The 11,882-nt window shown below is 53.0% G+C and overlaps 2 protein-coding genes across 2 annotated transcripts; both read right to left on the bottom strand.

Annotated features, from left to right (window-relative positions):
* Positions 1 to 774: 774 nt before the first annotated feature.
* On the bottom strand, positions 775 to 3,164 carry FAM89B (family with sequence similarity 89 member B). The gene is made up of 2 exons (XM_058689669.1): positions 2,018 to 3,164; positions 775 to 1,610 (listed from the first exon to the last, which is right to left on the bottom strand). The coding sequence occupies exons 1-2, from the start codon at positions 2,315 to 2,317 to the stop codon at positions 1,332 to 1,334; spliced, it is 579 nt and encodes a 192-aa protein (XP_058545652.1). The 5' UTR covers positions 2,318 to 3,164; the 3' UTR covers positions 775 to 1,331.
* A 23-nt stretch (positions 3,165 to 3,187) lies between these two features.
* Positions 3,188 to 4,847, bottom strand: ZNRD2 (zinc ribbon domain containing 2). Its single transcript, XM_058689668.1, has 4 exons — positions 4,434 to 4,847; positions 4,186 to 4,337; positions 3,972 to 4,056; positions 3,188 to 3,566 (listed from the first exon to the last, which is right to left on the bottom strand). Exons 1-4 carry the CDS (start codon positions 4,450 to 4,452, stop codon positions 3,223 to 3,225), a joined length of 600 nt encoding a protein of 199 aa, XP_058545651.1. The 5' UTR covers positions 4,453 to 4,847; the 3' UTR covers positions 3,188 to 3,222.
* Between the last annotated feature and the right edge of the window lie 7,035 nt (positions 4,848 to 11,882).

Genomic DNA, 11,882 nt, shown 5'->3' with positions numbered 1-11,882 from the left:
TTGTGCAGGCTTCCTCCAGCGAGCCTGACACCTGGGTTTGGGTTTGGCTCCCAGACCCAGCAGTGCGGTCTCGGTTTCTTCTGTAAGAGAAAGCCCTTTACATATAACTCTAAAGGTTCCAAGTGCGATGGGGGGCTAGGCAGCCTGTAAGCGCGGAATGGGAGTATCTGGCACCCAATCGCCCCTCACCAGAGCTGGGTCTTATGCACGGAAGCCCGGGGCCCTGCCCCCAGCTCCCCTCCAGGGCTTGCGTGGCCTCTACGGAGGCCTGGGCCAACGCAACTTCACCCCATTCGGCTTCTGCAGCTGTTTCCTTCCACCCAAAGAGCACTCACTAACTCCCAGGCCCTTCCTGGAGGCGTCTTCCCTTCTCCTGCCGAGGGGCCCCTAGGCCCGCTGGCTCAGGCCCACCCATTTCCTGTGCCGCCCAACTCCGCCCCCACTCGGGGTGGAAAGTTTCTCTCAAGATAGGCGGCTCCTTCTCCTTCCTTCCCAGCCGGCCAGGAAGGACCAAAGCGAGGCGGGGGGGAGAGGGACTGGACTCCTAGATGTCCGGCCAGAGAGGGGAAGTTCCTCGCCAGCCGTCGCAGAACCGCGGGACCAGCTTGGCCAGCTCCCCAACCCCGTCGGTGGAAGGAGGTTTCGCATTCCATCACCGGCCAGCCTTTCTTCCACTCGGGGGTCTTGGGCGCCATCTGCCGGCGAAGCGCGGGGCCGCACTTGCCAGAAACACCGCTATCTTCCAGCCGCAGAGCCAGGCAGTCAGAACACAAGAACGCTGAGAGAGTATTTATTTACCTCCGTGCCCAGGAGTCTGGCCCCTAAACTTAAATATCCAGCATGGAGCCTTGGCCCTCCTGGCCGTGGGTGGGTGCAGGAATGGGGATGCCCTGGTCTAGAGCAGTGGAACCCAGGGACCAGAGGTGGGATGCCCCTGAGCCAGCAGCTGCCAGTAGCAGCAAAAGGTCAAAAGGTGAAAAGGTGATGGGAACCAGGCACTCATCCCAATCCCAGAGACGCTAAGGGGAGTGCCAGATGCTTTGGGCCCCACCACCAGACTGAAGGTTGGCCAAGCTGGGGTGCACACGTGTGGCAGAAGTGGAGGTCCAGTGCCATGGGCAAAGGCTTGTAGGCCAGGTGCCTGCCCCAGTGCCAGCTAACCAGAGTCAGGAGAGAGAGGGTTGGCAATTTTGCCTCTGAGGGGCCCAAGCCTTGCCTTCCTATAAAGTGAGGTGGTATGGGGGAAAGCAGGCACTAGAAGTCTGAGTACTTACTACGGGTGAGTTTTTGAGCCTTCTGCATGGGTGCATATTCCCCCCACCCCCAGCTCTTCAGAGGCTGATGTGGAAGGCGTCCTGCAGCCACTGGTCACGGGCATTGTGTGTCTGGGGCACAGTGAGGGGTGGCGGGTCCGGGGGCAGGCTGGCATCAGGAGGTTCATCGTCATCAGATAGGCCAGCATCAGGTGGATAGGAGCTGTCTGAATGCAGGGAGGATGACAGGTCCTGGCACAGGCTCAAGTCTTGGCACAGGTGCTTATAGTCTTGGATTGACTCGTACAAGCCCCACAGCTGGCACAGCAGGGACATGTCCAGCTGCCGCAGCCCCACCTGCAAAAGACTGAGGGTGGGCTGGGGTTGGGGTCCAGGCCACCCTCTGCCCTAGCCAATCTTCCTGCACCTCTCTAAGCACAAAGTTTGTGGACATCAGATGCCACCTGCAAGCTATGAATCTTTAGGCAAGTCACTGACCCTCATCTGTAACATGGGGATAACGTTTATCTAGCAGGATGGAATGAAGTAACACGAGTAAAGCTCTTAAAAATACATGGTAACTAGTGCCATAAACAGTAACTATAATTATTGTTACCATATCCCCTCTGACCCAGCTAGCTTCTGTAGATCTTGAGACGCAAGCTATGCGTTCCCCGTTCCGTGCCTCTGCCCGCCGCCCCGCCCCGGACCCTCACGCTCAGTGGCAGACCCCCGCCCAGTAGGTCCGGGGCCCAGCTACTCACCATCTCCTTGCGCAGCGCTGCTAGTGCTGAGTCGAGATTGACAGGACGACGCGGACCGGGGAGACCGGCGGCGGGTCCCGCGCTGGTGGCGCCCGAAGCGTAGCGGGGCCCATCTGGGACGCGGGCGGCGCGGCTCAGCTCGTCGTGGATGCGGCTGCGCTGGCTGTAGACGCGCTCTAGCTCCCGCCACGAGCCCCCGCTTGCGTTGAGGAGACCGCTGAGGCCGCGCGGCAGCGGAGGGAGCCCGGCTAGGGCGCAGCCAGCGCCACCCGGCGCCTCGGCCGAGGGCAGCCCATTCATGGCCCGGCCGGCGCGGACCCCGCTGCGGCCTGCTTCCCCTCAACGCTGCGCCCGGGCCGCCGCCCGCAGGCCCCGCACCGCGCGGCCCAGCCGGCCGAGCCCAGCCGCCGCCCGCAGGCCGCGCTTTGTTCCTTCCCCGACTCCTCCGACTCCGCCCCTGCCCCACCCCCTTCGCACGGGCGGGGCCTCCCTTAAAAGGGCTATGGTGGTGGGACCACATCTCGAAAAGCTGAGAAAACGGAACGGGGCATCCACTGAACGGGAGCCCGAAAAGGGGTGGGGGTGACCAAAAGCGGCGCACGCGGTCCCTTCGTGGTTCTTTTTTGCTCCCCCCACAACAATGTGTTTAATCATTCTGCCCAATTATAACTCCCAAGGGAAAGGATCCAAAACGAGGGGGCTGGGGCGGTCGGGAGACTTGGGTAAGTCCGTACTTGGTCCCTGACGTCCTGTCAAGTGTCTGAGTACCTGGGCTGGGCATGAGGTGGGTCAGGATGATGATACCAGAATACTCAGGGGAAGGAGAAGATGCCAAAGGGGCCTGGAACCCCCAAATGTCACTGGAGGATGGGAAATGAGCACTGGATGGCTGAGGAGGCTGCAGGGGTGCGGAGAGGACCACCCCTCTTCCTTCGGCTTTTGAAGAGGCTTTGGCCTCCTCCTCAGAAAGAAAGTATCACATAGTCCTCTCCCTCTTCCCTCCTTCTGGGCGGGGAAACCAAGCAGAGACAAGCCCAACGAATCTCTCAGGGCATCAGGAAGAGCAGACAGTAGTAGGGTAAGAGGCCAAAGGCAGGGAAAAGGCTCATGGAGCCGGGGCTGGCATGCAACTCAGAACCAAGAAAAGAACAAACCACACGAGAGGACAGCTGTTTTTCTAGAGGGTTTTTCTCAGGAGGGGCCTCTTAGTGTTGAAGCTGCCGCAGGCTGCGCAGAGCCTCAGCACAAGCTCGGATTAGGCTACACAGCTGGATGCTAGTCTCCAGGGAGGTGCTAGAGCCCAGCTCAGCTGAGGCCCAGGTCAGCTTCTGCAGGAGGGCCTCCTGTGTGCAGGCCAGGACGTCTGCATTTGGAGGCCCAGCAGGAGGGGGTGGCCCCTGGGCTGCCTTGAGCCCTGCTGCAGCTCCCTCACAGTGCTCTGGACGGGGTACTGGGGGCTGAGGGGCTGGCCGGGAGCCCAAGGGGAGCTCCGAGGCAGAGGCAAGCTGGTGTTCCCGAGCTTGGGAGAGGGCAGCCTGGGCGTTCAGAGCTAAAAAAAGGAGAAAGTGGGTGAAATGGTCAGGACGCCTGTCCCCTCTCGGCCCTGAGCCACCTCCTTACTCTTTACTGCTCTGCTCTTTCTATGCTTGAGATGTTTTTCCTAACCCCTCTATTAGGTAACGCATCCATTTTCTTCTTTGTGTCGAAGTTATTCGTGCCCTTGATTCATCTCTCCCATCAGGACCGTGCCCGATGGCGCTCAGACTCTTCACAGTGTCTGGCACAAAGTAGGTGTTTAGTGCTCTCACTGAACGAATGGTCCTTTCTAGAGCCGAAAGGAGAAAGCACCTTACCTCCGCCCCACCCGCAAACTCCACTGTCACCTCCCAAACCTACTGTTCCGGGGCTTCTATTAGCACGCATGTTCTCCACCAAGCACACTCGACCCCCTCACCCGGATTATCTTTATCCACGTCTGAGTCGAGCTCCTGACAAGCCACGCAGTAGATTTTCCGCTGTTTGTCTTGGAGGAGGATCGTCTAGAAGCAGAAAGTACGGGGGCAGGGGTGAGACGCAAGGCCATGGAATCCAGGGGGGAGAGTTGAGGAAGGGCCGTGGAGGCCTGGTCCGCGGCCCCATCCCCGATCCCACGTCCCGAGTCTCCTCACCCCGCAGTCCGCGCACGTCTCGCCCAGCATGCGGTAACCACGCAGCAGGTAGTCGCCCATGAGTCTGGAGATGCGATCCTGTCGCTCCCGTCGCGCTTGCAGAACCTTCGTCTCCGCTTCGGTTGGGGGCTCCCAGGAGAAATCGTCGACTTCTGGCGGAAGAGAGTCACAAGAGACAGAGAGGTCTTGCCCGAGCGGGTTGCCTCCTATATCCCGCAACCACAGGCCCCCGCAGCCCAAGTCCTCACCAGCGCCGTTCAGGGCCATGTTGCCGTTGTCGCCACTAGGCTCACCGGAAGTGACGTACAAGCAGCGCGCTTTCCACCCGGCTCCGCCCCCTTCACTCCCTCCTAGGATGAGGGCGGAAACGGCACCCCGCAGACGTCAACATGCCAGGAGTGGGGCGTGGCTGCTGCCGGCGACGCCGGCCTGCTGGCGAGCCCCGCATCCGGAACCGGGTCTGCGAACGTTGGGCTGGTGGGGCCGCAGGAGGGGAGTCCCCGGGGTAACGCCGCTCGGGTCGCAGGGCCGGAAAGTGGTGGGTGTGCGGGGTCGCCTGTCTTACCCGTCGCAGATGAAGAAGACCACTTGGCTGGTGAAATCCCCGCTGGCCTCCACCTGCCCTAGGGCTTCCCTTTCCGCACCGGTCCCACCGGCAGGCCGGGCAGTGTCGTCACAACACACTTGATGGTAACTAGTGGCCCCCTGCGCGCGCGTCGAGCCTCCTCGGGCCTCAGTACTTCTCACTTCAGAAGGCAGGCCAGGCGGGGATCGGTCTCCCTTTCTATTCCTTTCAGCCTGTTTCAAGACACTCCCACCCCTTTCTGCCTGTTCGGAGTCCCGATCTGCCGACCCCTTAGCCCCAAGGCCTGGGACTGATGCAAAGTCCGCCCCTGACTCTCTCTCTCTCTCTCTCTCTCTCTCTCTGATGCAAAGTCCGCCCCTGACTCTTTCTCTCTCTCTCTCTTTCTTTCTTTCTTTCTTTCTTTCTTTCTTTCTTTCTTTCTTTCTTTCTTTCTCTTTCTTTCTTTGACTGATGCAATGACCGCCCCTAACTTTTCTTTTTCTTTCTCTTTCTCTTTCTTTCTTTTCTTTTCTTTTCTTTTTTTCTTTCGACTAATGCAAACTCCGCCCGTAACCTACCTTCCTTCCTTCCTTCCTTTTTTTCTTTCCTTCTCTTCTTTTTAAAGTTTAAGCCCTCAATGGGGCGCCTGGGTGGCTCAGTAGGTTAAGCGTGGGACTGACTTCAGCTCAGGTCATGATCTCACAGTTCGTGGGTTCCCGCCCCACGTCGTCGGGCTCTGTGCTGACAGCTGAGTCTGGAGCCTGCTTGAAATTCTGTGTCTCCCTCTCTGCCCCTTCCCCTCTCCCCCTCCGTCTCTCTCTCAAAAATAAACATTAAAAAAAAAAAGTGTAAGCCCTCAAAACGCTGGCTGACTGAGAAGTGCTGTACTGGGCAGGCACAAGAGCTGGTCCAGCTGCTGCGGAGGGGTTCCCGCTGGATGGTGAGGCTGAGGGACCTAATAGTTATGACTGTAATATTCTTTTTTAGGTAGTGCTCCCTGAACTACCTGTAATATTCTTTTTTTACTAGTGCTCCCTGAACATTGGTCTTGATTTTTCCCTCTCTTCTGTGTTCTTTTTCTTTATACATTCTCTCCTTTATTAGATTTAGAGAAGCCAGACGGGGCAGGCAGTGGTCCCCAGATGTGCAGCCTGAAGTGCCTTAAGACTGTACCCCAGGGCAGAGGAGAAGGAGCTAGGATTTAGACCCCCATCATCTAATCGGCAACTTCCTTCTTTGGCTACACAGCACGTGCTTCTGCAACCTTACCTGGAGACTGAGTGCCCTCCTTTTGGCCCCATCTTCTTTCTACATAGACTCCCCGGAACTGCCATTTTCTGACCCTTGCTGCCTCCTGCTTACTTGGAGAGCTCTGTGCCCCTCTTCACTCTCTCCATTTACCAGCAGGCTTCTGGGCATTAGTGCTCTTGACTCGCAGGCTGACTAGAGGAACTCTTGAACTCTAACCTGGATGCACAGACCCTCCAGGTCCATACCGCTTCAGCTCCCAGCCCCATCCTAAACTCATCTCATCAGCATGGCCGGTATCCCCTCAACAGCTTATTCTTCCTGGAGCCAACTAAGATCCTGACATTCATCCTCCTGTTTCATCCCTTTAGTTTACTCCTCATGACAGCCTTATCCGGAAGGTACTACTGTTATCCCCATTCTACAGAACAGGAAACAATAATGCCTTGAAAATTTTTTATAACCTTTATTCATTTTTGAGACACAGAGGGCGCATGAGCGGGGGAGGGGCAGAGAAAGAGAGAGACACAGAATCTGAAGCAGGCTCCAGGCTCGGAGCTGTCAGCACAGAGCCCGACGTGGGAATTGAACCCACAAACCGTAAGATCGTGACCTGAACCGAAGTTGGATGCTCAACTGACTGAGCCACCCAAGCGCCCCAACAATAAATGCTTTTAAGACATAAATCAGGGTGCGCCTGGGTGGCTCAGTCGGTTAAGCGTCCGACTTTGGCTCAGGTCATGATCTCACACTTGGTGAGTTCAAGCCCCACGTCGGGCTCTGTGCTGACAGCTCAGAGCTTGGAGCCTGCTTCGGATTCTGTGTCTCCCTCCCTCTCCGCCCCTCCCCTGCTCCCACTTTGTCTTCCTCTCCCTCTCAAAAATAAATAGACATGAACAAAAAGACACAAATCAAGTCATATCGCTCTTTTGCTCAAAATCCTCTGGCATCCCCCCATCATACCTAGACAAAAATCCAAAGTCTTTACTATAGTCTCCAAGGTCCTATGAATTTGGCTCCCGGCCCACTTCCTCTCTTCCCACTCTCCCTGCAAGCCCACTCTCCCATTACTCAAGGGGATTCTCATCACCTCTCTCTCCTCAGAGCCCGTCCCTGCCTCCAGTTGTGCAGGAGGGTAGACAAGGCACAGGTCGGGCACCAGGTAGGCCTGGCTTTGATCCTGGGTCTGCCGCTTACTGCCTCTGTCACCAGCAGTAATTCCCTTCACTTGTCTGGACTTCCAGCTCCTCATCTGTGAAACTGGGTCAGTTACACCTACTTGGCAGGGTCGCCGTGGGGATTTAGTGAGATGTGAGGAGAGAGGTGGTAGGAGACCGTTGTCTCCCAGCCTCTCGCACGAATGCAGGTTTCGTGAGCAGAGACACTACCTTTATTCTGAACTGTCTTTCCCAGGATGTTTGTATAGTCAACAACCTTGGACAACAGAGATAGCGGCTCCCTCTAGAGCAAAGGGCGGACATACTTACTGCCCGTTATGAAATCCCTGGATGGCCCAAGCTCAGGGTTCCTCTACTGTGACACAACTCGCCCTGTGTGTAGGCATCCATATGAGTCCACCTGCATTGTGCTGGTGAGACCTGAGGGTAAGGGGAAGTGACAAGTATTCTCGTGTTCATAACGCGTGCTGTGCGGTAATGAAGTCCTTTATGTCTCTGGCCCAGAAGTCTCAGGTCTTCTGCCAGTATCCCTGAAATTGTGTCACCTTGTTTATTTGAAAGTAGGGTGAAATGAGAGACCCTATGGCATACAGGTGTGCTGTTTCGAAGGGACACATGCACCCCCGTGTTTATAGCAGCACGATCGACAACAGCCAAAGTATGGAAAGAGCCCAAATGTCCACCGATGGATGAATGGATAAAGATGTGGTATATCTATACAAGGGAGTATTACTTGGCAATCAAAGAGAATGAAATCTTGCCATTTGCAACTACGTGGATGGAACTGGAGGGTATTATGCTAAGTGAAATTAGTCAGACAAAGACAAAAATCATATGACTTCACTCATATGAGGACTTTAAGAGACAAAACAGATGAACATCAGGGAAGGGAAACAAAAATAATATGAAAACAGGGAGGGGGACAAAACAGAAGAGACTCATAAATATGGAGAACAGAGGATTGCTGGAGGGGTTGTGGGAGGCGGGGATGGGCTAAATGGGTCACGGGCACTAAGGAATCTACTCCTGAAATCAGTTGTTGCCCTATATGCTAACTAATTTGGATGTAAATTTTTTAAAAATATAAAATTTTAAAAAATAAATAAATATCATACATTGCACACACACACAAAAAAATAATAAGAGACCCTTTCACAGTTCTGGACTGTTCTGGCACTGAGGATGAGGTGCTGACGGAAGCACAGTTTTCTGTAAGAGGAAGTATGAGGACCTCAAGGGCTGATGAACATATGTTGAGGGGAAGGCCAAGGGAATCAGCAGCGCACAGGTTGACCAAATCGTACAATCAACCCGTCAATAAACGGCCTGCGACTTCCTTTCCTGTTCATGAGAACGAGTGAGGGAGGTCGTTGCAGGTGGAGTACCTGAAGGTAGGGTCAAAGCCAGCTGCCAGACGCTGCCCAGGTTGTTGCTAACTCTCCTCTGGGTGGGACTGGGGGATGCAGGGGTAATTGCCCACAGCCCGGCAGTCAGCCTCGGGTCTGCCCCGTTGTAACAACCAGCCCTAAGACTCATTTGGGGCATACGGAAGTTTCCAGTCCCTTTCAGACGGCACATACACAGTGAACAGTGAAGGGAGGGAAATTTACTACCACCATGGACCAAAGTCAGATGAACCATGAGAATTTTGTTGGCTCACTTGGGAGATGAGGAGAAGGACATGGGATGCTTGTTAAGGAAGGACAGTAACAGCTGGACCATCTTAACAGCACAGTCCTTCCTACAGTCTATCATGCAAATCTTGTTTTGTTTTTTTTTTTTTACATTTTTTTAATGTTTTATTTATTTTTGAGAGACAGAGAGAGACAGAGCACAAGTCGGGGAGGGGAAGAGAGAGAAGGAGACACAGAATCCGAAGCAGGCTCCGGGCTGTCAGCACAGAGCCCGACGCGGGGCTCGAACCCACAAACTGTGAGATTATGACCTGAGCCGAAGTCGGACGCTCAACCGACTGAGCCACCCAGGTGCCCCTATCATGCGAATCTTATACCCATGCCAAGATGATGATGAAAGGTCTCAGCTTTGCTTAGTTTTTTGTTTTTGTTTTTGTTTCTGTTTTTGTTTTTTTTGCCAATGAGTCCTAGCTGCTATATCGAAGCTTTAGCCCACTCAGGGAGATTCTCTTGAGACAGACAAGCTCCCTTAGAAAACCATAGATGAGGCATGGATTGTTCTTTGGGTTCTTGTTGTCTTAATATGGGTTCACAGTGCTGCTAAAGGTGGCCAAAAAAAATCTGGATAAATTTTTGTGATCAGCTCCACTGCCCTAGAAAATGCTCCTCGCCCTTACATTAAAACCAGGAAAAAAACAAGATGTTATTATCACAACGAGACAGAAAGAGCCTCGACCAAGGTAGTTTCCTTTAAAAGTCACAGACGTGTAGGGGCGCCTGGGTGGCGCAGTCGGTTAAGCGTCCGACTTCAGCCAGGTCACGATCTCGCGGTCCGTGAGTTCGAGCCCCGCGTCAGGCTCTGGGCTGATGGCTCGGAGCCTGGAGCCTGCTTCCGATTCTGCGTCTCCCTCTCTCTCTGCCCCTCCCCCGTTCATGCTCTGTCTCTCTCTGTCCCAAAAATAAATAAAAAAAAAAAAAACGTTGAAAAAAAAAAATAAAAGTCACAGACGTGCAAGTCAAGCCCAAGTACTGACAGACATCTATAGAATATTCCACCCAACAATAGCAGAATGCATATTCTTCTCAAGTATGTATGGAACGTTCTCCAGAAGAGACCATGTGGTAAACCATAAAACAAGTCTCAGTAAATTCAAAAGGGTTGAAATCATACAGAGTAAGTTCTCAGACCACAATGTAATGAAGTTTTCAATAACAGAAGGAAATTTAGGAAATTCACAAATACGTAGAAATTAAACAGCAGACTCTAAAATGACCAATGAGTCATAGAAGAAATCACATGGAAAAAATAACATGAGAAATTAGAAACTACTTTAAGATTTATGAAAACAAAAACACGACATACCAAAACTTACGAGATACAGTCAAAGCACTGCTTAGAAGGAAATTTATAGTTCTAAAATCTTATTTTTTTAAATTTTTAAATGCTTATTTATTTTTGAGAGAGAGAGAAAGAGAGAGGATGCAGGCAGGGGAGGGGCAGAGAGAGAGGGAGACACAGAATCTGAAGCAGGCTCCAGGCTCTGAGCTGTCAGCACAGAGCCTGATGCGGGGCTCGAACTCAGGAGCCGTGAGATCATGACCTGAACCAAAGTCAGACGCTTAACCCACTGAGCCACCCAGGCACCCCTAAAACCTTCAATTTAAAAAGAAAAAAAAAAGATCTAAAATCAATAGCTTAAACTTCCACATTAAGAAAATAGAAAAAGAGGGTGGCTCAGTCGGTTAAGCGTCCGACTTGAGCTCAGGTCATGATCTCACGGCTCCTGAGTTCGAGCCCCGCGTCAGGCTCTGTGCTGACAGCTCTGGGCCTGGAGCCTGCTTCGCATTCTGTGTCTCCCTCTCTCTGTTCCTCCCCAACTTGCGTTTTCCTCTCTCTCTCTCTCTCTCAAATATAAATAAACATTAAAAAAAATTTTTTTAAAGAAAATAGAGAAAGAAGAATAAGCTAAACCCAAAGCAAGCAAAAGAAAAGCTACAGTAAAGATTAGAGAAAAATCAACTAACCTACATATTAGTTCATTGAAAAGATCAACAAAATTGACAAACCTTTTGCTGGACTGACCAGCTCAGGCCCAGGTTGGCCAAAGGGTATGAACCTGGCAGCTGCAGCCAGAAAGCAATGTGGCTGTGGTTGCTAGGTCAGGGAGTCCCCACACGTGAGGTCAATGCCAGTGATAGTAACCCTGCCGGCCAATAGGGGGCTTCGCATGGCAATGCTTTCGGCTAACTGTGGAAACAAACCACGGCTGCTCAATACAGATCGCTCACGTAGCTGCCCACGCCATGGGCCATTCTCTAACGAGACTGGCAAGAATCAAGCTGTTGATCGGTCCTGCATCACCCAGGTTGTCTCCCTTTCTTCCTGGGTCTTTCATCATACGCAACACGTCCACCACCATAGAGTGGGCACAAAGGAGAAGATTCTAGGCTTCTGGTACAGAGGCCACCACTCCCTGCCAAACTTGTGACTCCTGCCGAACGTTCATCTGTGTGTCCTACGACTAGGGAGGCCACAGCGTAGGTAGTGTTGCCCCTGTTCTCTCGGGGGGAATTGACTACATAGAACCTTTCACTCCCTCTTGGGGCTATCGGCGGTGCCTTTTTCAGGGTACGGTGGTGCTGTGCCAGTCCAGCCAGGCAGCTTTGGCCACATCATTGTGGTTCTTGAGACTCATCTGTGCATTTTACTTTCTGGATGATTTGTAGCGTAGGAACAGTGCAACTGGTATCCCCAAAGCCACGCAACAAGGGGCTGATGGTCTAGGGATTTGGTGGCCCTTTCATGCCATCATCCGCAGGCAGGTGGCACTGTTGAGTGTTGAAGTAGTTTCCTCAAAACTAAACTCAAAAAACATGCAACTCTTGATCTTGGGGTGGGGAGTTCAAGCCCCACGTTGGGGGTAGAGTTTACTTAAAGAAATAATAAACTCAAAAATATTTCTGGCCCTCCCCCCGGTCCACACAACTCAGTACAGCAGTTCAGTCACTGAATGTGGTTGTCCCCAGGATGGGACCATCTCCTCTTGGCTATGTCCTTTGTAATGATCAGGA

The sequence above is a fragment of the Neofelis nebulosa genome, chromosome 10, assembly GCF_028018385.1.
Source record: "Neofelis nebulosa isolate mNeoNeb1 chromosome 10, mNeoNeb1.pri, whole genome shotgun sequence".
NCBI classification, from domain to species: domain Eukaryota; kingdom Metazoa; phylum Chordata; class Mammalia; order Carnivora; family Felidae; genus Neofelis; species Neofelis nebulosa.
The sequence above is the reverse complement of the archived record's forward strand: the minus strand, read 5'-3'. Positions and strand labels throughout refer to the sequence as shown.

Bases quoted from the DNA above. Each gene is read 5' to 3' on its own strand.
- FAM89B (XM_058689669.1), bottom strand. From the start codon at position 2,317: ATGAATGGGCTGCCCTCGGCCGAGGCGCCGGGTGGCGCTGGCTGCGCC. The intron at 1,611-2,017 runs GTGAGTAGCTGG...AGTCTTTTGCAG, and splicing joins CAGCGCTGCGCAAGGAGATG to GTGGGGCTGCGGCAGCTGGA.
- ZNRD2 (XM_058689668.1), bottom strand. The intron at 4,057-4,185 runs GTGAGGAGACTC...TTCTGCTTCTAG, and splicing joins AGACGTGCGCGGACTGCGGG to ACGATCCTCCTCCAAGACAA. The intron at 3,567-3,971 runs GTGAGGGGGTCG...TCCTTTTTTTAG, and splicing joins CGTGGATAAAGATAATCCGG to CTCTGAACGCCCAGGCTGCC.